This window comes from Pleurodeles waltl, chromosome 10, assembly GCF_031143425.1.
Source record: "Pleurodeles waltl isolate 20211129_DDA chromosome 10, aPleWal1.hap1.20221129, whole genome shotgun sequence".
NCBI classification, from domain to species: Eukaryota; Metazoa; Chordata; class Amphibia; order Caudata; family Salamandridae; genus Pleurodeles; species Pleurodeles waltl.
Window position 1 is genome coordinate 330269322 of NC_090449.1, and position 27708 is coordinate 330297029.

Here is a 27708-nt window from a genome sequence, read left to right on the forward strand (position 1 = left end):
TTCAACTTACTGCCACCTATGGCTTGTCATTTTAAAGACGTTGGTGATGTGACAACAATGTCCTGATGTGATGACTACAGATAGTTACAGGTCATTAAATGTATGCTATCACAGTGTTCATATCATTTGCACTAGATGTTACTGTTCCCCTAACTGCAAATTCTCCACACATAAAATACAATCATTCAAATTGTGTTCAGGGGTGTTTATTGAGGTGCTATAAAATAGAGGTAAAAGTACAATGGGATGGGGTGATGGTAGAGGATAGTCCAGGGTATTGTTCCAGTCTGTTTGTAGCACAGGTCCAGTGTCCAAGGGGCCATAGGAAGGGGAGCAAAGGCAGTTCAAAGTGGACAAAGGTAACAGGGTGGGACACAAGTGGGACAATCAGGAGAGTCTCTTTTCCTGGTGGTGGTCTTCATCTTGGCAAGTGTCTCTGGCTTCTGTCTGGGTCGCAGGGAACGTTTGCGGGATGGTTCACCTTCCCCAGGGGGAGGGGTGCTGGTGGCCTGTGGGTTCTGTGCCTGGGCCTCCTGCCCACTAGCTGCAGTGATAGTGGAGGGCTGATCAATAGACTGGCTAGTGGTAGGGGCACGCTGCTGTGCTGTATGTTCCCTCATGATGTTGGCCATGTCTGCCAACAGTCCTGCTATGGAGATCATGGTGGTGTTGAGGGCCTGCAAGTCTCCCTGATCTCCTGATGGTGTCCTTCCTGCAGCCGCCTGTTCTCCTGCATGTTGTCAAGGATGTGGCCCATTGTGTCCTGGGATTGTGGGTGGCCCCCAGGATGGTTGTGAGTGCTTCCTGGAGAGTCGGATCCCTGGACCTGTCCTCCCCCTGGCGCACCGCGGTCCTCCCTGTGTCCTTGTTGGCCTGTGCTCCTGTCCCCTGAACGGTGTGCCCACTGCCACGGCCCCAGGTCCCTGATTGTCTTGCGTATGAGGTGTGGACTGGGGTCCCTGTGCAGGTGGGCACACTGCTGATTGATGTGTCCTAGGGACAGAGGTGTGGGTACGCTGGGAGGGTGCTGTGGTGTGGGATACTGACGGGGGAGGCTTTGTGGTGGACTATGAGTGGGCTGGGGTGACTGACTGTCCAGTGGTCCCTGATGGGCCCGGTAGTTCTTCCAGATCCAGAAGTCCAGAGTTGCTGTCATCACTGGTGGCATCTTCTGTTGGGGACTGGATTGTTGTGGTACCTCCTCTCCGCTGGGATTGGAAGGGACACCTGCGGGGACGTAAGTGATGTTTATTTCTTCATGCTTGTGACATATTGTACATCCCTAGCTTCCCCTCTATGATTGCTGTTGCACTCCCTCCTTTGAAAGCGTACGGTGATGTATTGTGGGCTTGTTAGTTCCCCTGTGCTGTGCATGCTTTTGTGAAGTGTGTCCATGCAGGGCTGGGAGGACTGTCCAGGCATTGCTATGGCATGCAGGGCTTGGCACTGGGGTTAGTCATGTGTGTAGGTGCACTGTGTGGGATGGAGTGGGGTGATAGGAGTGAGGGGTCGTGGTGACATGCAGGTATGGGGGGTTATATGTTGTGAATTCTGACTCATCAGTGTCCAGTCCTCTGGCTACTCCAGTGACTCCCTCAGGATGCAGTAATGCCAAGACTTTCTCCTCCAATGCTGTGAGCTGTGGGGGAGGAGGTGGGCTTCCACCGCCAGTCCTCTGTATGGCGAGCTGGTGGCTTGCTGCCACGGAACATACCTTCTCCCTTAGGTCGTTCCACCTCTTCCTAATGTCGTCCCTTGTTCTTGGATGCTGTCCCACGGTATTTACCCTGTCCATGATTCTCCGCCGTAGCTCCAAATTCCTTGCAACGGATATCTGCTGTGCCTGTGCTCCAAATAGCTGTGGCTTTACCCTATTTCTTCCACCATGACCCGCAACTCCTCATCGGGGGTGCCTTTGTGGGGCCATGGATGTTGTGTGGTGAGTGTATGTTTGTGGGTGTTGGGTACTGTGGTTGGGTGTGCGCAATGGAGTGCCTGAGGGATGTATGGGTGTGCGTGTGTAGTTCTAGCAGGGGTCTTGATGTCTGTCTAGTGGCAATGATTTGTATACGTAAGGGGTTGTGGGTAATGTGGGTGTGTGTTTTATAGTGGTGGTGTGTGGGTAGGTGTGTGTGTCTGGGTGTCAGGTGTCTGTTTTTTTAATTGGACAATGTGGTGTAGTTTGCTGTTTGGGTGTCTATTCTGAGTGCGGGGGTGTGTACCGCCAATGGTTTACCGCCGCTGAATGTCCTCCATGGTGATTCATGTGTCATAATGTGATGAGTGTTGTTTTGTTGGTGTAACGGTATGGGTAGGTGTGTGTGTCTGGGTGTCAGGTGTCTGTTTTTTTAATTGGACAGTGTGGTGTAGTTTGCTGTTTGGGTGTCTATTCTGAGTGCGGCGGTGTGTACCGCCAATGGTTTACCGCCGCTGAATGTCCTCCATGGTGATTCATGTGTCATAATGTGATGAGTGTTGTTTTGTTGGTGTAACGGTATGGTTGTTGGTACAGCCACTTTAACATTGACCTTTGGACTGGCGGATTTCTGTATGTGGCTGTATTCTGTCAGTTTGGTATGTGTGTGTCATAATATGTTGAATGGATATCTGCCGCCGCGGTGGTATGTTGGTGGCCGTCGCCGTGGAGGTAAGCGGGATTTAACGTCAATTTCATAATGAGGGCCTATATCTACCTCCCAGTGGGGGTCAGAAAGCATGTGGGACTTTATGGATGTGGGTAGGGTTCAGTGATAGTGAGAGAGCGTGCATGGAAGTGGATGGTGATCTCCATCTATAGGATCTTGCAGTTGAATGTAAGGCAAAAGAGTTAGCAACAGATTTACAATTTAAAGTTTTGGAGACCACACAATGAGGACCAAGAAATCAATATTTAAGTTTAGTAGATGTATTATAATTTAATAATCACTCAAATATGTGTGCAGGTTAGAGTCAAATGGTAAAGGTATAGAATCAGAACTGGCAAGCTGAAACACCAAAATAAGTCAATCTCAATAGCATATGTAATACAGAAATTACAGTCACAGCAGTACAGATACTAAGAAACAAGAATTGACATTCCTTAAAGGAATTCAAATTACTTATACTAAGCATAAACAGATGTAAAGTCATCTAATTTAGGTCCTAGCTAAACAGGGAGTTGAAGGCTAAAAGAATCTCAAGGGATTGGAAATGAAGCAAGGTAGGTGTCAGCGTCTAAAGACTCCAGTACGAGTCTTAAAAAAGAAGGAAATCAGTGTTAGCATGGAGCTAACACTGTAAGGACAAAGGGGTATGGAGAAGTCTGCACCTCTTCAGCCCTAGAGGAATTTGCCGTAACTCTAACAGGGTGAACACTAACCTAAGTGGAAAGTTCCAGGAGTATCCATGTCTCTAAACACATCACCAGAAAACAAAGGGTACGTTTGCAACATTGGATGAATCTCCTATCCCACAGAGATCCAATGGCCAGGTTAACCTTGACTGTCTTCATCTCAGATAGGCAATGAATAGGTGGCTTCTTCTGCTCATTAAATCACCCAGTTTATTCCATGAACTCTCTTCCCAGGCCTTTCTTTCTCTAATACTCAATACTTCTTTCTCTAACTAAGAAATCACGAATGCACACCTGAAAAATAAAAACATGCAGAGCATAGAAAATACATTTCATGTTAAAACATAGAGGTCTAGTAAGCTAGCTTAACAAATCGTTGGCAGTATGCACTTCTAATACATAATTATGATTACAAGCAATGTGCTTTCATTAAATGCAATGTTTCAAAATACAAATGTAAGTGTAAATGGGAACTACAAATCTTCATGTTAATGCTAAACACTAGAACACACGTTTAGATAAACTCTAGCTTTTACATTGAAATCATCTCCAATAATATGTTTTAAAGCTTCACTTTACATTAATAATGTTAAGGCACACAGAGTACATGACGATGGTTACATAATTCTATTACATTTGTAACGTGCAGGTGTGCAGCCACTATTAAGCTGCTCCACTAAGATGGGCTAGCCCTGACTCCGTTTTTTTTTTTTTTAACTATCCCTGGTATCTAACGGGCATACTGCCCCCCTTTGGCCCCAACATTTGCTCCCAAGTGGGGTCAAAAGACTACTGAAGCTTTAGAAATAGAGGCTGCGACCATTCTACTAAAAAAAAAAAAATGGGAGAGGCTGATTAGGAAAAAATTCCCCAAACTGCCCCCGGGGGTGTGTGAGAAAGACGGTTTACTCTTTAGGGATGAGTGTACAGCTTGTGCCAGAACGGGCGGACCCCCCTCCCCCCCACTCCATTAATTTAAAATCAAGCCACGCTGGTTTCTGGTGTGTTTTCTACCGTGCTGGAATAGACAGATCAGGGGTAAACCCACCAATATAACCACAAGGTGCTTAAAGACTATTGGGGACCTTTTGGGTGGGGGACTAATTGCCTGTTGGTCCACTCTCACATCTTTCAGTCACCCTAATGACCTAGTGGGCGGATTCCTCCTCGAGGATCACTCTCCTACGGCTATCCCAAAGCCAGGATGCACGAGGGAGAGTAGTGAATCTTGCCTTTTCAGTAATGCCACTTTAGTTCTTATAGGAGGTCGAATGGGGGAGGGGAGGGTTGAGCTGTGCCCATGCATTGAACACAGTGGAATAAAAGCTCCTTTCACTTTTTATAATGATTACATTAGTGCCCTATTCGCACTGGTCACCATTCAACAAAAAAATAGACTCATGCTGAACGGACAGCTCTTCTGCAGCAGCCCTAGATGGGTCGCCTAAATGAAACAAATCTGGTGCAATCATCAGAAGAATTCCTTGCCCACAGAGCAGGAGCGTAACGTTCACGTCCTCCACACTGAAGAGGTGGTTTGGAAGATATGAATGTCCTGTTCCCCACACATATGGGGTTAAGAGCTGCTATGGCTTTTATACTGTCATCAATTTCTAGAAACAAATGTAAGTGCAAACCCATGTTGGTGCAACACCTCTGCAGGTGTGGAACACATTAAAGACCACAAATGTGCTTCGACTGCAGAGCACAAGTGCTTCGCCTTAACATCCATACACTGCAATGAGAAGCACATCTACTAAATATGTGAGACTGACGGGGGGTGGGGGGGCGGCAAATAATTTGGCATTACGCCACTGGCTGGAGCAGCACCATTTTCCACCTTTGAACGCAAATACATGGTTGTGAACGGATCTATAAAGGCATGTATCAGTATTTATTGACGTCTTAAAACAAGAACATAACACAAATCATCACAACAGCACAACTAAAACTTAGGGCACAACACAACAAAATTCATTGCGATAATGCAGCGTAAAACACAACAGCACTAAACAAAACAATATAACATCACTATCACAACAAAATGCAACACAACAAATAAACAAACATTCCTGTTACACAAATCCAGCTCAAGAAACATTCTTTCATAATATGGTGCGGGAACCTGTTTGCGTAAGTACTGCCTTTCTTACTGTCAAGTACAGGAGACTCGCTAGTCAAACGTTTTGTGATCAGAACTGATTCTTAAGGATTCTGGAAGTTCAAACTAACGTTTCCAAAACTCTCGCTCTACCGCAGTAACTGCAAAGATTGATCTACAGCGAGGAGTCCTCCAAATATGTGGAATCTGCGGTCAATTGGCATTTAAAAAAAACATAGCTATAGAAATTACAATAGGAAATAGATAGTCAACTATTGCAACTTGTTTTGAGGGGGACTGTGTTTGTCTTCTGTTATGGCACAAGCTTTTCCCACGAAAAAAACACTTGATAATTCCTGTTTGGAGCCAATCAAAATTATTTATTCTTCTGTAAATCACAGATATTTTGAGCAGGTGGTTGACTTTAACATGCATGTACCTACCCCATTAGCAATCATGAAATATAATAGCTGATGTGACAGACTGTAGCCATGACAGTCAGGCAGTGTCATGTTTCTTCTACAAAACTCAGTTACGACGCAGGCTGTTCCAGCTGCCTCCCTGAAGAACAAAACAAGACTGTTATGGTGTGAAATGAGATACGTTCTTATTTTCTTTCAGGAGGAAACTATTCTTCCTGGAAATAGGTCATAACATGCTGTCTAATACAATTTCACGCCTGGCAACATCTTAGAACTGAATTAGAGATGTTTATTAGTTTTACATAATGCTACTCACTTTATGAACCTCTAAAGGATGAATGAAAATGTGAATAGGCTTGCTGGAATTCGAACTATGAATAGGTGAAATTCCTGCACGGAAAACAAAATGCAGTTCAGCCATATTTTTCCTTATACAGAGGGGAATTGAACCTGTTCCTCTGTTCCATATGTGGAAAAAAAGCACAGGTGATTTTGAAGTACTGTGATGGGATGGACAATGTATTTACTTAACACTAGCTGCATTAAAGTGAATGCAACGCTAAGACTCTCACAGTGCACTTCAAAGCAGCTTCCCAGCAAGGTAGTGTGTGCAACATCTGTTCCAGTGAAAAGCATAGTCAGGTGCTAGCCACTGTAAGCCATTTATAAATTAAAGTGGCTATTTACCTGGCCTCTGGTCACATAGTACATAATCTCTGCCATTTATCCGGCGGTGAGCAAAATAGTCCATAATCTCTGCTGCTTAGCTGACCACGGACTAAATAGGGGAGATATGTAATATTTGACTGGTGGCCATATACATAGGCCTTCATTATGAGTCTGGCGGTCCCTGGACCACCAGACTCACGGTGGCAGTCTCATCGCCACCAGGCCAGCTATGAAGACCACCACAATACATTTCCGCTGGTACCGCCAGGGAGGTAGGACAACCAGAGGACAGCCACTCCGAGCTGGCGGTCCTCTGAAGACTGCTGGTGGTAAAAATAAGCCACCCTTTGGCCATGGTTTCTGAGGCGGTAGCACCACCACGAAAACCCTGGTGGAAAGGCTGCCGGTGACAGGAGATTCCTTTCCTGTCACTGGCTGACAACTCCTCCACCCCCCTTCCTTCACATGATCCTCCCACATCCCTTCCATCAAATGACCCCCCACCCAATCCTTTCCATGACAGCACCACCCTCCCCAACCCCACCCTCCCACATACACGCACACACACACCCACACACAGCCTGCATACACGCATTTACCAACACTTACATACACACTTTCACTCGCACAAATATACCAACATGCATACCAACATCCATCCAAACACCGCTACCCGCTCTCACACTGACATACACACACCCTCACGCACTCTGCAAACATTCACACCCCCACCCCCTCCGCATTCATAAACACCCCACCCCCTCCACACATGCATACATTAACACATTCCCCCTCCACATATGCACACTTGCACACACTCTAACTCCTCCGCACACTGGCACACATGCGCCCCCACTCACTCACAGACTTGCACACAGACACCCGCACTCACTCCCTCACAAACATGCACCCATACACCCCCATTCACACACATACATGCACACACCACACACATGCACCCAACACTCCCCACCCCTTTCCCGTTTGGATGATCAACTTATCTTTTCGGGCGAGCTGGTCATCCCGGAGGGGTTGGGTCCTGGCGGGTTTGCACCGCCAGCACCACCACGCCAACAAGACTCCGCCAAGCCACATTACAGCTTTTATTATGGTGGGTGGAGTCTTGGTGGCGTAGCGGTGCACCCGCCTCTTCACTCCGTCGGTTAGGTCAACAGTCAGACTTCTGCCCAGAAATGGGCAGAAGTCCTCAGTGAAGTCAAAATATGGCAGTCAGAAGACCGCCAGCACTGGCGGTGTGCTGGCTGCAGAGGTTTGGCGGTCTTTGGATAAGACCGCCAAAGTCGTAATGAGGGCCATAGTGTGAAGGAGGCCTTTACTTAGCCTGCTGTGAAGAAAAAGGGGACAACAAGCAATAGTAAGCTGGTAGCCATCTTGTAATGGCAATGCAAAATGTGTGAGGCATTTGAATGTAAGTGCATATACAAATGCACAATAGTTTGCACAAAGGTAAATGCATGAATTAAGCTAAACTGCTTACAGATGGAAAACCAGTAAAAATCACTTTGAAAAACAACATTTATTTTTTTAATATTCGGATAAGAAGACATGTAGGAATCAAACATATTTCAGAAGCTTCAGAATATGGCACACAGATATACTTCATACTTGTCTGTCTGCAAAGAAACATAAGTAAGGGTTTAATGCATTTTACATAAATGTTTTGTTCACTTATGCAAATACATTGGTTTTTGTTATGTTAATGATCTTCCTTTTTATGATTTTTTAGGGCTGGGTGTTTTTAGGTTTCTTATGGAAGGCCTTGTGCTATTTTAGGCTTATTTTTTAGGGGGGGGTTGTGGTTGCTAGTGGAGAAGTGTGGCTCAATGGTTAGAGTGGCAGACCCTGATGCAGAAATCTAGCCCGGTACCATGGTTCAATTCCCACCTCGGTGGGTCTTGGGCTCAATTTCCTCTGAACTGATAATTCTCGCATCGGTGCCTAATCTAATTCATGGGTCCCACTTTGTAACTCTGGGCAACAGCTTGCTTAATCTCTACAACGGCCCCAACAGTGTGGAGATGCCTGGCTTCACCTTGGAGGTTGCCCAGGAGTGGGCACCTCACAGGGGGAAAAGCCAGGAGGGGTTCCACAGTGGTATGTGTACAGTGTCTTGAGACCCTAACGGGTGAGTAGTGTGCTATACAAGTATGAAGTTTACTGTTTAAGGAAAGTGGCACTGCACCAAGTGCAGTGTCACTTTCCATGCACCCCTTATTGTACCCCTACCGCCACAATCTGCGTACCGTATTTAAAATATGGCGCAGGGTAGGGGGCAATAGCGTAATTTTCTTTTAAGCTTTTGATGTACTCTGCAGGAGTAGCGCCAAATGTTGGTGGTACTGCTGCAGAGTACATAGGGGCCCATTAAAAATAATTGTATGCACCCTGAGCATGCATTAAAAGTGCTGAAAATATGGCGCAAGGAAATCTCTTAGATTTCCTTGAGCCATTTTTTGCCCCCCCCAACAAGGGAACGCCCCCCCCCCTTGCATACATTATGCCACTTTGCAAATATGGCGCGGGGAAAACGCTACTTTAGCGGCACCTTAGCTTAAAAAAATTATACTACGGCAGCATTAAGGTGGCACTAGGGGCTCTTAAATATGCCCCTTAGTATTTTAAACCTGCCAACACAACAGTAGTTGACAAACAGCAGCAAACAGGGAATACAGACAAATAAGGGGTATTCGGGCCCCATAGGGTGGGACACATACAAGTAGGCAATAGTGGTTTGTGGCACAGTTATTGGGACACCTGCAGGAGGTAAATTGAGTTAGACTCAGTAAAGGGACTTATACCAAATATCAAAGTGACAGCAGGACACAGGTACGTAATGCATCTGGATAATTCGCAGGAGAGGTTCACTCTGCCGCCTTTGAATAATCACACTTGCTCATAACATTCACCCTGCAGAGTGAGTTTCAGACAAAGATGCCTCTTGGTCCCATGTCATGAGTGGCCCCATCAACCACACAGACATTATAGTCAACTGCACAATGTATCTGGAAATTCGATTTTTAACATGCTACGGAGTGTTTTAAGTGGACAAGGCCCTGTCTCTTCTGAGCCCTCAATTCTGTCCTTGGCAGTGCTGCCTCAAAAATAAATATCTGGCTATCCCTGACTAAAGTCATTGTGGAGGGAATGTTGGGAAGGAAGGAGCAGGACCAGTAGGAAAAGGATGATAACATGTAGGAGAATAAGGGCCAGAAGATGGACCACCAGGAGGGCTAGTATGACCAAAGTCATGATGACCAGCACAAGAAAAAAGAGGCACAGGGAGACCTAATCCATGGGGACCAGGGTCAACAATGCCAGAAGAGACCAGGAATAGGTAGACAATGCAGAACAGGACAAGAAAAACAGGACTACTAGAACCAGGTTGGGCTGTACTAGGTGGGCTAGAAGGATATGGAACAGAGGGTTCTGCACCCAGTGGACAAGGGCCCAAAGGAACAGAAGCACCAGGAATAGAGAAACAGAAGGCTCTGGATCATACCCATGAGGATTGTGAGGATGGCTTGGGAGCACCAACCAGAGGATCAAGGACATCCAGGTCCAGGAGTAGCAGAACCAGGAAGATACATCAAAGAGGATTAGTAACAGGAGACCAATGAAAAGAAGGACCAGAGGCAGGAAAGCCAAGAGCACAGAGATCAGATCAAGGAGGGCCAAGTGGCCAAAGCAAAAGCACTAGTACCAGGAAGAGCATGACAAGAAAGTAGCTGGGCTAGCAAGACCTGCAGACCTAGGTTACAATAACCTTTGGGATATAATGGGCCAGGAAGTCTAGGCCTGGTTAGACAGGATCAGAAACTCCATAAGTGTTAGATTCAAGGGGATCCTAAGCACAAGTTTACATGGACTACATCAACCAGGGTAACATGCAGCACAGCAACTAGGAGGACTGGTGACAGAGGAATGAGAAAGACTAGACCGAGGAGGACCATATCTAGGAGGACCACGAAAGGGGGCCAGGGTCAGATTGACAAGAGCAAGGTGAAACAGGCAAACCAGGAGGACTGGTAGATGTAGGATGAGACAGGTGGATCAGCAGACTGTGAGGGCTGGTGTAAACTAGGCCAATTGACCAACAACAGAAGACCCAATACATGAGGATCAGTCAAAGGAGTACCATAACTAAAACCAGTACTACTTGGACCATGAAAATAAAGAGCAGTAGGATTAGGGAAAGGCAAAACAGGGGAATAGATAAACCAGGGGAGGTGGACCAGGAGGATTGATGGCCAAGAATTAGGATTAGGGGGATGAAAATGTTCGGGACTGGGAGCAGGTGAAGCAGGAGACCTTGGTTACAAAGGACTAGTTGCAGGGATACATGGGAATGATGACCAGACACACCAGGAAGTACACAGTCAGCAAGTTCTAAGGCTAGTATGCAGAATCATAAAGGCAAGGAGCATGCAGACTAGGGCTATGAGGATTAGGACTAGATTGAAGGACTACGAAGATAAGGACCTGGATCGCCCTGGCAACTAGTACCAAGAAACCAGGATAAGTAGGACAGGGACTAAGCGGACCTGGGGACCAGTAGCAAAGGCACCGAGAAAGTCAGAGCAAGGAGGACTAGGTGAACAAAAAAAGGATCATGACCAGGAGGAATGGAATCAATAGCTAAAGTACCAGTAGGACTAAAGGACAAGGGAAAAGAACCAGGAGGACTAGGACATCCCAAACCAGGAGGACAAAGACTAAGATGACCAGTACACAAGAGGCCAAATGGACAAGCACCAGCAGCACCAGGACTAGGAGGTTCAGGGTGAGATGAATCAGGACAAGGTGACCAGAGCTAAGAGGACTAGAAAGGAACAGAGGCAGATGGGCCAAGACTAGGGGAACCAAGAAGTCCCACGATGGCCAAGGCAAGGTTTATGATAGCAAATACAATAGGAAAGAAGTACCAGAACAGCCAGGACCAACAAGACTGAGGCTAGGATAGTTGGTAAACCACGGTGATCACTACTATGCCTCAGGAGAAACAAAACTATAAGGACCAGGACCAAGAGGATCAAGACAAGCAGACATTTATTCTTCATAAGGACAAATACAATGAAAAAAAACAAGAATAGCATGATCTTGACCAGGACTTCCAGGGAGGCAACTAGAGCCAGAAAAAAGTTCTAGGAGGCCCAGGAAATAAAGAATTAGGGGGACCAGGAAGAGCAGGGCGAAAAGACCAAAACCCTGAGAACTAAGACCAGGAAGAACAGGGTGAGGAGGAAAAGCAGAATCAGGAATAGAAAGATTAGGAGAGGGATGAAAACACCCTGGAGGTCCATGCTACAGATATAGGAGCAAGATGGCCAGGAAGATGAAGGAATAGGATGGCTAGGACCAGGGTGACCAGGCCAGAAAATACATGATCTGTTGTTGTAGATACATGAAGACAAAGAGAAGGAGGACCAGGACAAGATGCTGAAAGACTTGGAAATTCAGGAGCATGAGAATTGTATCCAGGGGACCAAAATAAGAAAGAATGATGAGGGGGCAGTAGCTAAGATACCAGTAGGACCAAAGCCAGGAGAAGAAGGACCAACGCATGGAGGATTTGAAGGATCAGCACTAACAGGACCAGGAACAGGCCTAAGAGTGCCAGATGGGTCATGACCATACACCCAAGGTTGTAGGACCATAGTGAGGAAGTTGAGGAGGACCAAAACAGCCAGGAAGACTAAGGGGACTTGATCTGGGTGTCCAGGAGGACCAGGGCCAAACTAATGAGGCTCTAAATGGCCCAGACACAGGTAACCAAGAACAAAACGGCCTAGATCATTGGATGCATTGCCAGAAGGGTCAAAAGGAAAAGACACTGGACCAGGAGGACTAGGATGAGCCAAATCAGGATGACAAGGGTTAAGAAGACAAGGCCTAAGAGGAACAGGACATGAGAGGCCAAGTGGACTGAGGGTACCAGCAGGGCAAGGTACTGATGTACTAGGAGTCAGGTGAGAAGGATCCGAATGAACAGGTACAAGGGACAAGGGAGAAGAGTATCAGGAAGGAAAAAAAGTTCTAAGAGAAGTAAGCCAGAAGGACCAGGATGGCCCAGGAAGACCAGAACCAATCTAATTAGGCATACAAAAACCTAAACAAAAAGATCATGTCCAGTGGACACAAAACCAGGAAGAGAACACAAACTGTGAGTACCAGGAATAGGAAGAGCAGTGCTAGGCAAATAGACTAAAAGTAGGGAAGACTAGGAAAACAGGACTTGGAGAATCAGAAGGAGATGGCCAGCTGTAAGAAAGTACCATCTTCCTTGGCATATTACACCCATTTTTACCTGTATGTCAGTATGTTTTTGCCTGTTTCACTGGGATCCTGCTGGTCAGGACACTAGTGCTCATAGTTTATGGCCTAATGTGTGTGTCTGTATAGTGCTTAACTGTGTCACTGAGGCTCTGCTAATAAGAACCTCAATGCTTAAGCTCTCTCTGCTTTTAAATTTGTAACTGTAGACTAGTTACTTCATTTACCAATTTCAATTGGCACACTGGATCCCCCTTATAAGTCCCTATTATATGGTACCTAGGTACCCAGGGCATTGGGGTTCCAGGAGATCCATATGGGCTGCAGCATTTCTTTTGCCACCCATAGGGAGCTCAGACAAACCCTTACACAGGCCTGCCATTGAAGCCTGCGTGAAATAACACACACGTTATTTCACAGCCATTTTCACTCCACTTAAGTAACTTATAAGTCACCTATATGTCTACCCTTCACTTGCTAAAAGTTAGGTGCAAAGTTAATAAGTGTCAGGGCACCCTTGCACTAGCAAAGGTGCACCCACACAGTTCAGGGCCATTTCCCGGGACTTTGTGAGTGCGGGGACGCCATTACACGCGTGCACTACATATAGGTCAATATCTATATGTAGCTTCACAATAGTAACTCCGAATATGACCATGTAACATGTGTAAGCTCATGGAATTTTCCATCCATTCCCAATCTGGTATTGAGGAGCCAATTCCATGCATTCTGGAGGCTCCACTGTGGACCCGCAGTACTGCCAAACCAGCTCTCTGAGGCTTGCACTGCAGCTACAGCTGCTGCTGTCACCTCACAGACAGGGTTCTGCCCTCCTGGGGTCTGGGCAGAACAAAGCATTTCCTCTGATAGCAGGGTGTTACACCCTCTCCCTTTGGAAATAGGTATTACAGGCTGGGGAGGGGTAGCCTCCCCCAGCCTCTTGGAATGCTTTGAAGGCACAGATGGTGCTCTCCTTGCATAAACCAGTCTACACCGGTTCAGGGACCCCTTGTCCCCTGCTCTGGCGCGAAACTGGACAAAGAAAAGGGGAGTGACCACTCCCCTGTCCATCACCACCCCAGGGGTGGAGCCCAGAGCTCCTCCAGTGTGTCCCAGACTTCAGTCATCTTGCTTTGCATGGTGTGGAGGCACTCTGGATGGCTCTGAGTGGCCAGTGCCAGCAGGTGACATCAGAAACACCTCCTGATAGGTCCATACCTGATAAGGTAGCAAATCCCCCTCTCAGGGCTATTTAGGGTCTCTAATGTGGGTTCTCTTGAGATTCTGCCTGCAAGTTTCCAGCAGGAATCCTGTGCAACTACTTCACCATCCTCTGCCCTCAGATCAACCGTAGCCTGCTCCAAGAAACGCTGTAACTGCAACAAAGTATCCACAAGAGATACTTTTCTTTAGCAACCTCAGCTCCAAGTCAGCAACTGCAACAGTTTCCATGGTGTGCATGCTCTGGGGACTTCTTGTCTTCATCCTGCACCAGAAGGGCCAAAGAAATCTCTCATGGAGTGATGGAGTCACTCCCCTGCACCAGCAGACACCTTCTGAGACAACAACCGGTACCCTTGGACTCCTCTCACAGTGACGAGCATGCTTGTAAGGACACAGAGAGTGGACAGCATCAACATAGACTGCCCTGAGGTCCTACTGATGTAATATGGAGGAGGTAAGATCTCTGCCTTCCCTGAGAGCAATGGTACCTCTGTGTACTGCGTCTTCTTAACCTCCTGAGGCATCTGTGCACTTTTTGCAAAATTCCTTTGTGGACATCCTTCCCCAGGTCCTCAGAACTCCATCCTGCGATGCTCAACTCGCTGAGTTGTTCTCCGGCGGCGTGGGACCTTCTTTTGTTGTGCTGCATCAACCGTGTTTCGCAAATCCTTTGTCCCCGAATTCTGTGACTCCCCGGGGTGCTGGCTGGCATCCTGAGGGCTCTCTAAAGTGCTGAGAGCCCCCTCTTCCTCCTCACTGAGATTCAAGGCCCCCAGGTCCCTCCCGGGTCCATCCAGCGCCATTTTGACGCAAAACGTAGTTTTGTCGTAGCCAAGGCTTGTTGGCGACTTCCAACACGAAATCACGTCTGCAACCATCTTCACGTTGTGGGACATCCTTTGCATCATGCAGGAACTGTAGAGGCTGGACTGGATTGTAGTGAGTACCAAGGGGTACTTGCACCTTGCACCAGGCCCAGTTATCCCTTATTAGTGTATAGGGTGTCTAGCAGCATAGGCTGATAGATAATGGTAGCTTAGCAGAGCAGCTTAGGCTGAACTAGGAGACGAGTGAAGCTCCTACAGTACCACTTAGTGTCATGTGCACAATATCATAAGAAAACACAATACACAGTTATACTAAAAATAAAGGTACTTTATTTTTATGACAATATGCCAAAGTATCTCAGAGTGTACCCTCAGTATGAGGATAGCAAATATACACAAGATATATATACACAATACCAAAATATGCAGTAATAGTCTTAGAAAACAGTGCAAACAATGTATAGTTACAATAGGATGCAATGGAGACACATAGGGATAGGGGCAACACAAACCATATACTCCAAAAGTGGAATGCGACGCACGAATGGACCCCAAACCTATGTGACCTTGTAGAGGGTCGCTGGGACTATTAGAAAATAGTAAGGGTTAGAAAAATAGCCCACCCCAAGACCCTGAAAAGTGAGTGCAAAGTGCACTAAAGTTCCCCAAAGGACATAGAAGTCGTGATAGGGGAATTCTGCAGGAAAGACACAAACCAGCAATGCAACAACGATGGATTTCCAGTCGAGGGTACCTGTGGAACAAGGGGACCAAGTCCAAAAGTCACAAGCAAGTCGGAGATGGGCAGATGCCCAGGAAATGCCAGCTGCGGGTGCAAAGAAGCTGCTACTGGACTGTAGAAGCTTAGGTTTCTGCAGGAACGACAAGGGCTAGAGTCTTTCCCTTTCAAGGACGGATCCGTCACGCCGTGGAGAGTCGTGCAGAAGTGTTTTCCCGCCGAAAGACCGCCAACAAGCCTTGCTAGCTGCAAATCGTGCGGTAAGGGTTTTTGGACGCTGCTGTGGCCAAGGAGGGACCAGAATGTCGCAAATTGCGTCAGGAGACAGAGGGGACGTCGAGCAAGACAAGGAGCCCTCTCAGCAGCAGGTAGCACCCGGAGAAGTGCCAGAAACAGGCACTACAAGGATGCGTGAAGCGGTGCTCACCCGAAGTCGCACAAAGGAGTCCCACGTCGCCGGAGAACAACTTAGGAGGTCGTGCAATGCAGGTTAGAGTGCCGTGGACCCAGGCTGGACTGTGCACAAAGGATTTCCGACGAAAGTGCACGGAGGCCGGAGTAGCTGCAAAAGTCGCGGTTTCCAACAATGCAGTCTGGCGTGGGGAGGCAAGGACCTACCTCCACCAAACTTGGACTGAAGAGTCACTGGACTGTGGGAGTCACTTGGACAGAGTTGCTGGATTCAAGGGACCTCGCTCGTCGTGCTGAGAGGAGACCCAAGGTACCGGTGATGCAGTTCTTTGGTGCCTGCGGTTGCAGGGGGACAATTCCGTCGACCCATGGGAGATTTCTTCGGAGCTTCTAGTGCAGAGAGGAGGCAGACTACCCCCACAGCATGCACCACCAGGAACACAGTCGAGAAGGCGGCAGGATCAGCGTTACAGACTTGCAGTAGTCATCTTTGCTACTATGTTGCAGTTTTGCAGGCTTCCAGCGCAGTCAGCAGTCGATTCCTTGGCAGAAGGTGAAGAGAGAGATGCAGAGGAACTCGGATGAGCTCTTGCATTCGTTATCTAAGGAATCCCAAGAGACAGAGACCCTAAATAGCCAGAAAAGAGGGTTTGGCTACCTAGGAGAGAGGATAGGGTAGCAACACCTGAAGGAGTCTATCAGAAGGAGTCTCTGACGTCACCTGATGGCACTGGCCACTCAGAGCAGTCCAGTGTGCCAGCAGCACATCTGTTTCCAAGATGGCAGAGGTCTGGAGCACACTGGAGGAGCTCTGGGCACCTCCCAGGGGAGGTACAGGTTAGGGGAGTGGTCACTCCCCTTTCCTTTGTCCAGTTTCGCGCCAGAGCAGGGCTAAGGGGTCCCTGAACCGGTGTAGACTGGCTTATGCAGAAATGGGCACCAAATGTGCCCATGAAAGCATTTCCAGAGGCTGGGGGAGGCTACTCCTCCCCTGCCTTCACACCATTTTCCAAAGGGAGAGGGTGTAACACCCTCTCTCAGAGGAAGTCCTTTGTTCTGCCATCCTGGGCCAGGCCTGGCTGGACCCCAGGAGGGCAGAAGCCTGTCTGAGGGGTTGGCAGCAGCAGCAGCTGCAGTGAAACCCCGGGAAAGGCAGTTTGGCAGTACCAGGGTCTGTGCTACAGACCACTGGGATCATGGGATTGAGCCAACTATGCCAGGATGGTATAGAGGGGGCAATTCCATGATCATAGACATGTTACATGGCCATATTCGGAGTTACCATTGTGAAGCTACATATAGGTAGTGACCTATATGTAGTGCAGGCGTGTAATGGTGTCCCCGCACTCACAAAGTCCGGGGAGTTGGCCCTGAACAATGTGGGGGCACCTTGGCTAGTGCCAGGGTGCCCTCACACTAAGTAACTTAGCACCCAACCTTTACCAGGTAAAGGTTAGACATATAGGTGACTTATAAGTTACTTAAGTGCAGTGTAAAATGGCTGTGAAATAACGTGGACGTTATTTCACTCAGGCTGCAGTGGCAGGCGTGTGTAAGAATTGTCAGAGCTCCCTATGGGTGGCAAAAGAAATGCTGCAGCCCATAGGGATCTCCTGGAACCCCAATACCCTGGGTACTTCAGTACCATATACTAGGGAATTATAAGGGTGTTCCAGTAAGCCAATGTAAATTGGTAGAATTGGTCACTAGCCTGTTAGTGACAATTTGGAAACAAATGAGAGAGCATAACCACTGAGGTTCTGATTAGCAGAGCCTCAGTGAGACAGTTAGTCACTACACAGGTAACACATTCAGGCACACTTATGAGCACTGGGGCCCTGGATGACAGGGTCCCAGTGACACATACAACTAAAACAACATATATACAGTGAAAAATGGGGGTAACATGCCAGGCAAGATGGTACTTTCCTACACAACCCCCCCCCAAACGAAGGACAATAAGACTAGCCATGACCTGATGAGTCTTCATTGTCTAAGTGGAAATATCTGGAGAGTCCATCTGCATTGGAGTGGCTACTCCCAGGTCTATGTTCCACTGTATAGTCCATTCCCTGTAGGGATATGGACCACCTCAAAATTTTTGGATTTTCACCTTTCATTTGTTTTAGCCAAAGTAGAGGTTTGTGGTCTGTCTGAACAATGAAGTGAGTGCCAAACAGGTATGGCCTCAACTTCTTCAGAGCCTAGACCACAGCAAAGGCCTCCCTCTCTATGGCAGACCAACGCTTTTCTCTAGGGGTCAACCTCCTACTAATAAAAGCAACAGGTTGATCCTGGCCCTCAGAATTAAGTTGTGATAGGACTGCCCCTACTCCTAATTCAGATGCATCAGTTTGAACATAGAATTTTTTAGAGTAACAAGGGCTTTTCAGGACAGGTGCAGAGCACATGGCCTGCTTCAGCTCCTCAAAAGCTTTCTGACAGTTTGCTGTCCATAATACCTTTTTAGGCATTTTCTTGGATGTGAGGTCATTAAGAGGGGCTGCAATGGGGCCATAGTTCTTAATGAACCTCCTGTAATACCCAGTGAGGCCTAGGAAGGCTCTTACCTGAGTCTGAGTAGTAGGGGGAACCCAATCAATAATTGTTTGGATTTTCCCCTGAAGTGGTGCAATCTGTTCCCCACCAACAAGGTGTCCCAGATAAACCACCTTACCCTGCCCTATCTGGTACTTTGAAGCCTTGATAGTGAGGCCTGCCTTTTGCAGGGCCTCTAAAACTTTCCATAGGTGAACCAGGTGATCATCCCAGCTGGAGCTAAAGACAGCTATATCTTCCAAATAAGCTGCACTGAAAGCTTCCAGCCCTTGCAGGACTGTGTTCACCAACCTCTGAAAAGTGGCAGGTGCATTTTTCAATCCAAAAGGCATTACAGTGAACTGGTAATGTCCTCCAATGGTTGAACATGCAGTTTTAGGTTTAGCATCTTCTGATAATTTGATCTGCCAATACCCTGCAGTCAAATCAAAAGTGCTTAGATACTTGGCAGATGCCAGTGTATCTATGAGCTCATCTGCCCTGGGTATAGGGTGAGCATCAGTTTTGGTTACCTGGTTGAGACCTCTGTAGTCTACACAAAACCACATTTCCTTCTTTCCATCTTTGGAATGAGGTTTTGGTACAAGTACCACAGGAGAAGCCAATGGACTTTCAGAGTGCTCAACCACTTCCAGTTCTAGCATTTTCTGTACCTCTTGCTTTATGCAGTCCCTGACATGGTCAGGCTGCCTATAGATCTTATTTTTGACAGGTAAACTGTCTCCAGTATCTATAGTGTGCTCACACCAAGAAGTGGTACCTGGCACAGTAGGGAAGAGTTCAGAAAACTGACCCAGGAGATTTATGCAATGGCCTTTCTGCTCAGCAGTAAGACAATCAGCCAAAACTACACCTTCCACTAGAGCATCTTGTTCTGTGGAAGAGAAGAGATCAGGTAGAGGATCACTGTCTTCTTTCTGTCCCTCATCAGTTGCCATGAGCAGGGTGAGATCAGCCCTGTCACAGTAGGGTTTCAGGCGGTTGACATGGAGCACCCTAAGGGGACTCCTGGCAGTGCCTAAGTCAACTAAATAGGTGACTTCACCCTTTTTCTCAACAATTGTGTGGGGACCACTCCATTTATCTTGGAGTGCTCTTGGGGCCACAGGCTCCAAGACCCACACTTTCTGCCCTGGTTTGCACTGAACCAAAACAGCCTTCTGGTCATGCCATTGCTTTTGGAGCTCTTGGCTGGCCTGAAGGTTTTTACTGGCCTTTTTTCATATACTCAGCCGTCCTTGATCTGAGGCCAATTACATAATCCACAATATCTTGTTTTGGAGCTTTTAAAGGTTGTTCCCAACCCTCCTTGACAAGTGTTAGTGGACCCCTAACAGGGTGACCAAAGAGGAGTTCAAAGGGGCTGAAGCCCACTCCTTTCTGGGGTACCTCCCTGTAGGCAAAAAGGAGGCATGGTAAGAGGATATCCCATCTCCTGCGGAGTTTTTCAGGGAGACCCATAATCATGCCTTTGAGAGTTTTGTTAAATGTCTCCACCAGTCTATTTGTTTGTGGATGATAGGGTGTAGTGAACTTGTAAGTCACACCACACTCGTTCCACATGGCCTTTAAGTAAGCAGACATGAAATTGCTTCCCCTGTCTGATAGTACTTCCTTTGGGAAGCCCACCCTGGAAAATATTCCCAGGAGGGCCTTTGCCACTGCAGGTGCTGTAGTGGTCCTGAAAGGAATTGCTTCAGGGTATCTTGTGGCATGGTCCACTACCACCAAGATAAACCTATTGCCTGAAGCAGTAGGAGGGTCAAGGGGGCCAACTATGTCAACCCCTACCCTTTCAAAGGGAACCCCAACCACAGGCAGTGGAATAAGGGGTGCCTTTGGAGTGCCACCTGTCTTGCCACTGGCTTGACAGGTTTCACAGGACTTACAAAATTCCTTTGTGTCCTCAGACATCCTAGGTCAATGAAACAGGGGAACAAGCCTGTCCCAAGTTTTCATTTGCCCCAGATGTCCAGCTAGGGGAATGTCGTGGGCTAGAGTTAGGAGGAACTTTCTGTACTCCTGAGGAATCACTAACCTCCTGGCAGTTCCAGGTTTAGGATCCCTTGCTTCAGTGTACAAGAGGTTGTCCTCCCAGTAAACTCTGTGAGAGTCACTGACATCCCCATTAGCCTGTTTGACAGCTTGCTGTCTTAGACCCTCTAGTGTGGGACAGGTTTGCTGTGCCACACTCAGCTCCTCCCTGGAAGGCCCCCCGTCACCAAAAAGCTCAGCAGTGTCTGCTTCCAGCTCCTCTGGTGTAGGTTCTGCACAGGGTGGAAATTCTTCTTCCTCAGAAGTAGAATCCACTGTAGAGGGAGGGATAGTAGGAAGTGCTTTACTTCTACTAGCCCTAGCTTTAGGGAGCACTTGGTCCATTGTTCCAGGATCCAAGCTTCCCTGTCCTTTTTGCTTTTTGGCCTGAGCCCTGGTTAAAGCAAAAATATGCCCTGGGATGCCCAGCATTGCTGCATGGGCCTCCAACTCCACATCTGACCAAGCTGATGTCTCCAAATCATTTCCTAGTAGACAGTCTACAGGTAAATCTGTGGCTACCACAACTTTCTTTGGACCAGTAACCCCCCCCCCCTTGAGATTTACAACAGCCATGGGGTGGCTAAGTGTGTTGTTGTGAGCATCGGTTACTTGGTACTGGTGACCAAGTAGGTGTTGTTCAGGGTGGACCAGTTTTTCTATGACCATAGTCACACTCGCTCCAGTGTCCCTGTAGGCCTGAACCTCAACACCATTTATTAGGGGTAGCTGCTTGTACTTATCCATATTAAGGGGACAAGCAACTAAGGTGGCTAAATCAATATCCCCCTCAGAGACTAATATAGCCTCTGTGGTCTCCCTAACAAGACCAACCCCAACTAAGTTACCAATAGTGAGCCCAGCTACTCCCTTGGATTGGCTATTAGTAGGTTTGCTCCCACCACCACTGCTATTAGTAGGGACACTAGGTGTAGCAGTAGGGGTTGTAGTGGTAGGAGGCTTGGTGCTTTTCTTTGGACAACTGGGATCTGTTGTCCAATGGCCTTTTATTTTACATAAATAGCACCATGGTTTCTTTTCCTTGTTTTGATTAGAAGAGGATTTGGGCCCACCACCCCCACCAGAGTGTTTTTGTGGGCCTGATGAAGACTCATTTTTAGATTTGTCCCCACCCTTGTCAGAAGACTTACCATCCTTCTTCTTGTTGCCATCTTTGTCACCCCCTGTATTAACTTAACTTTTCTGTTCACCCTTGTTCTGACCCATTTGTCTGCCTTCTTTCCCAATTCTTGGGGAGAGGTCAGATCAGAGTCCACCAAGTACTGGTGCAACAAATCAGACACACAATTATTAAGAATATGCTCTCTCAGGATCAAGTTATACAGGCTGTCATAATCAGTAACTTTACTGCCATGTAACCACCCCTCCAAGGCCTTCACTGAATGGTCAATGAAATCAACCCAGTCTTGTGAAGACTCCTTTTTGGTCTCTCTGAACTTTATCCTGTATTGTTCAGTGGTTAAGCCATAACCATCCAGGAGAGCATTCTTAAGAACTTTGTGATCATTAGCTTCATTTTCTTTCACAGTAAGGAGCCTATCCCTACCTTTTCCACTAAATGATAGCCATAGGATAGCAGCCCACTGCCTTTGAGGGACATCGTGTACAGCACAGGCCCTCTCAAGTGCAGCAAACCACTTGTTAATGTCATCCCCCTCCTTATAAGGGGGAACTATCTTGTGCAGATTCCTGGAATCATGCTCTTTTGCAGGATGACTATCGGGAATACTGCTGCTGCCACCATGGGTTTCTAAACCCAGTTTCTGTCTCTCCTTCTCTACTTCTAAAGTCTGTCTCTCCAAATCCAGCTGTTGCTTCTTGAGCTTCAGTCTGGTTTGTTCCACTCTCAATCTATTGAGCTCCCTTTCTAACAATCTGTCATCAGGGTGGGTGGGAGGGACATGTCTTGAAACAGAAGTATGATGAGAATGGACAGAAGGAGACCTGTCCCTTACAGAGGGCACCCTAACAGCTTGGCTAACAGAAACATCATTTCTACTGTGATGAGAATGAATGCTCTTGCTATGATGTGAGACAACACTATCTGTATGGTGTAACTCAACATCAGTACCAACTATGCTAGACTGTCTAGTAATGGGCAGGCTTGGAAGTTTCTTTCCTGAATCTTTTCCTGGGGGAGTCCCTGGATCAGATTGGGAACCATTAGCTACTTTTTCAACAGATGGGGCACTTTTAGCCTTATCTTGTTCTCAAAGAATGTTAAGTAACAATTCCAAGGAAGGATTCTTCCCTACACTCAAACCTCTCTCTATGCAGAGACTCCTTGCTCCTTTCCAGCTAAGGTGATCATATGCAAGTTTGGACAGATCAACATTTTGGCCTGTGCCAGACATTTTTAGAGAGAGTTAAAGTGATAGAAAAAGAGAAAAAAGTTTGTCAGAGCTTTTAGAAAGACTGGAAAAAAAACTTTTAAAACTTTTTAGAACTTTTTAGAAAGTTAGAAGTACTTTTCAGCACTTAGAAAAGAGTGAAAAGAGGAAATGCAAAACTTTTTGGTTATGTGTATATACACTGAACTTGTTTTGTATATTTTTCTCTTATGAAAAGTACAATGACAAGAGTGGTAAGTAGTCTCAAAGCACTTATCCCACCGATGCACAACCAATGTAGGAGGCTGGACTGGCTTGTAGTGAGTACCAAGGGGTACTTGCACCTTGCACCAGGCCCAGTTATCCCTTATTAGTGTATAGGGTGTCTAGCAGCATAGGCTGATAGATAATGGTAGCTTAGCAGAGCAGCTTAGGCTGAACTAGGAGACGAGTGAAGCTCCTACAGTACCACTTAGTGTCATATGCACAATATCATAAGAAAACACAATACACAGTTATACTAAAAATAAAGGTACTTTATTTTTATGACAATATGCCAAAGTATCTCAGAGTGTACCCTCAGTATGAGGATAGCAAATATACACAAGATATATATACACAATACCAAAATATGCAGTAATAGTCTTAGAAAACAGTGCAAACAATGTATAGTTACAATAGGATGCAATGGAGACACATAGGGATAGGGGCAACACAAACCATATACTCCAAAAGTGGAATGCGAACCACAAATGGAAACCAAACCTATGTGACCTTGTAGAGGGTCGCTGGGACTATTAGAAAATAGTAAGGATTAGAAAAATAGCCCACCCAAAGACCCTGAAAAGTGAGTGCAAAGTGCACTAAAGTTCCCCAAAGGACATAGAAGTCGTGATAGGGGAATTCTGCAGGAAAGAAACAAACCAGCAATGCAACAACAATGGATTTCCAGTTGAGGGTACCTGTGGAACAAGGGGACCAAGTCCAAAAGTCACAAGCAAGTCGGAGATGGGCAGATGCCCAGGAAATGCCAGCTGCGGGTGCAAAGAAGCTGCTACTGGACTGTATAAGCTTAGCTTTCTGCAGAAACGACAAGGGCTAGAGTCTTCCCCTTTCGAGGACGGATCCCTCACGCCGTGGAGAGTCGTGCAGAAGTGTTTTCCCGCCGAAAGACCGCCAACAAGCCTTGCTAGCTGCAAATCGTGCGGTAAGGGTTTTTGGACGCTGCTGTGGCCCAGGAGGGACCAGGATATCACAAATTGCGTCAGGAAACAGAGGGGATGTCGGGCAAGACAAGGAGCCCTCTCAGCAGCAGGTAGCACCCGGAGAAGTGCCAGAAACAGGCACTACGAGGATGCGTGAAACGGTGCTCACCCGAAGTCACACAAAGGAGTCCCACGTCGCCTGAGAACAACTTAGGAGGTCGTGCAATGCAGGTTAGAGTGCCGTGGACCCAGGCTGGACTGTGCACAAAGGATTTCTGCCGGAAGTGCACGGAGGCCGGAGTAGCTGCAAAAGTCGCGGTTTCCAACAATGCAGTCTGGCGTGGGGAGGCAAGGACTTACCTCCACCAAACTTGGACTGAAGAGTCACTGGACTGTGGGAGTCACTTGGACAGAGTTGCTGGATTCAAGGGACCTCGCTCGTCATGCTGAGAGGAGACCCAAGGTACCGGTGATGCAGTTCTTTGGTGCCTGCGGTTGCAGGGGGGCGATTCCGTCGACCCACGGGAGATTTCTTCGGAGCTTCTAGTGCAGAGAGGAGGCAGACTACCCCCACAGCATGCACCACCAGGAAAACAGTCGAGAAGGCGGCAGGATCAGCGTTACAGAGTTGCAGTAGTCGTCTTTGCTACTATGTTGCAGTTTTGCAGGCTTCCAGCGAGGTCAGCAGTCGATTCCTTGGCAGAAGGTGAAGAGAGAGATGCAGAGGAACTCGGATGAGGTCTTGCATTCGTTATCTAAGGAATCCCAAGAGACAGAGACCCTAAATAGCCAGAAAAGAGGGTTTGGCTACCTAGGAGAGAGGATAGGCTAGGAACACCTGAAGGAGTCTATCAGAAGGAGTCTCTGACGTCACCTGATGGCACTGGCCACTCAGAGCAGTCCAGTGTGCCAGCAGCACCTCTGTTTCCAAGATGGCAGAGGTCTGGAGCACACTGGAGGAGCTCTGGGCACCTCCCAGGGGAGGTACAGGTCAGGGGAGTGGTCACTCCCCTTTCCTTTGTCCAGTTTCGCGCCAGAGCAGGGCTAAGGGGTCCCTGAACCGGTGTAGACTGGCTTATGCAGAAATGGGCACCAAATGTGCCCATGAAAGCATTTCCAGAGGCTGGGGGAGGCTACTCCTCCCCTGCCTTCACACCATTTTCCAAAGGGAGAGGGTGTAACACCCTCTCTCAGAGGAAGTCCTTTGTTCTGCCATCCTGGGCCAGGCCTGGCTGGACCCCAGGAGGGCAGAAGCCTGTCTGAGGGGTTGGCAGCAGCAGCAGCTGCAGTGAAACCCCGGGAAAGGCAGTTTGGCAGTACCAGGGTCTGTGCTACAGACCACTGGGATCATGGGATTGTGCCAACTATGCCAGGATGGTATAGAGGGGGCAATTCCATGATCATAGACATGTTACATGGCCATATTCGGAGTTACCATTGTGAAGCTACATATAGGTAGTGACCTATATGTAGTGCACGCGTGTAATGGTGTCCCCGCACTCACAAAGTCCGAGGAGTTGGCCCTGAACAATGTGGGGGCACCTTGGCTAGTGACAGGGTGCCCTCACACTAAGTAACTTAGCACCCAACCTTTACCAGGTAAAGGTTAGACATATAGGTGACTTATAAGTTACTTAAGTGCAGTGTAAAATGGCTGTGAAATAACGTGGACGTTATTTCACTCAGGCTGCAGTGGCAGGCCTGTGTAAGAATTGTCAGAGCTCCCTATGGGTGGCAAAAGAAATGCTGCAGCCCATAGGGATCTCCTGGAATCCCAATACCCTGGGTACTTCAGTACCATATACTAGGAAATTATAAGGGTGTTCCAGTAAGCCAATGTAAATTGGTAAAATTGGTCACTAGCCTGTTAGTGACAATTTGGAAACAAATGAGAGAGCATAACCACTGAGGTTCTGATTAGCAGAGCCTCAGTGAGACAGTTAGTCACTACACAGGTAACACATTCAGGCACACTTATGAGCACTGGGGCCCTGGATGACAGGGTCCCAGTGACACATACAACTAAAACAACATATATACAGTGAAAAATGGGGGTAACATGCCAGGCAAGATGGTACTTTCCTACAGGAACCCACTGGCATCTTCCTAGGGTGCATTCCTGCAGTCTTCGACTAACTGGTGACTCTTCTTTTGCACCCCGATCCGGTTTGGCAGGGGCTTCTGTCCTTCCTGGAAATTCTTTTGACTTCTGGACTTGGTCCCCTTCCTTTGCAGTTCTTCAGGTCCAGGAATCCAGCAGTTGTTGTTTGCAGACTTGGTTGGTGGCTGCAAAAGACCTTTACGAGGTGTAGTGTGTCCTAAGGAAACTTGCAGTACTTTACTCCTGCTTTTCTCGGCTCTGGGGTGGAGTAATTTACTTATCTTTACTGTATTCTTACTCTCCCAGCAATTCTGCACACAATACACTTGTCTAGGGGGGAATTTGTGATTCCCATTACACTTTCTTAGTATATGGTTTGTGTTGCCTCTAGACCTATTTTCTCCCATTGCATTCTATAGTATTTCCTATTGTTTGCATGGTTCTATGACTATTTACTTGTTTAATTTTGGTGTCTAGTGTATATATTGTGTATAATACTTACCTCGAAAAGGAGTATTGTCTCTAAGATATTTTTGTTACTGTGTCACCCAAATAAATACCTTTATTTTTGATAACACTTGGTATTTTCTTTACTTGTGTATTAGTACTGTGTAACTATAAGTGGTATTGCATGAGCTTTGCATGTCTCCTAGTTCAGCCTAAGCTGCTCTGCTATAGCTACCTCTATGAGCCTAAGCTGCTAGAACACTACTACTTCACTAATAAGGGATAACTGGACCTGGTATAAGGTGTAAGTACCCAAGACACCCACTACAAACCAGCCCAGCCTCCTACACCAGCAGGACAAGACCTAAGAGGAACATGGTAAGGAGGACCAGTGGAACGACAACCAAGTGGACAAGCAAGACCAAATCATAGAGGCCCAGGAGTATCAGAACCTGGCATACTAGGACAAGGACAGCTAGGATGACAGCAGCCAGGGTGACCAAGTCAGGTAGGTTTGGTGGAGAAGTATCAAGCAGACCAATAGGATTAGGGCTGAGGATCAGTAGTAGTAGGATCAGGAGGCCAAGGAAGAGGTAATGCAAGGAAGGTACAGGACAGCTCCAGGAACACAAGTGTCAGCAAGGACTAGAACCAGGAGTGCTAGATTCAAGAAACCAGTGCCAGGATGACAGAAACGAGGATCAGGAGGACTGAAACAATCCAGAAAAGAAAGGAGGACTAGGACCAGGATTGGGTGGAGGACCAACACCAGAAGGCATCGAAGTACCTAGAGGAGAAGGAAGAAGACTGGGAGCAGGAGGACACCTATATGATTCTATGCCACATATATTACAATATCCCTTTGTAAACTTTTCTTATTTAGGCTTCTTATGCTATCAATGCCCAGGAAACCACTTTTCTTTGCCAAAGTTTAGAACTGGTAAGCATTTGATGAAAACGTGGAGCATGCAAAAGTAATAAAAAGACAGGACTGTT

General features: G+C 47.2%; 1 protein-coding gene across 1 annotated transcript in view; it reads right to left on the minus strand.

Annotated features, from left to right (window-relative positions):
• Positions 1 to 27708, minus strand: part of C10H16orf89 (chromosome 10 C16orf89 homolog) — a 640978-nt gene that overhangs the window by 194440 nt on the left and 418830 nt on the right. Inside the window, exon 4 of the mRNA XM_069210520.1 lies at positions 5876 to 5993. Within this exon, the coding sequence (XP_069066621.1) occupies positions 5876 to 5993 (118 nt within the window). The remainder of the gene's footprint in view (positions 1 to 5875; positions 5994 to 27708) is intronic.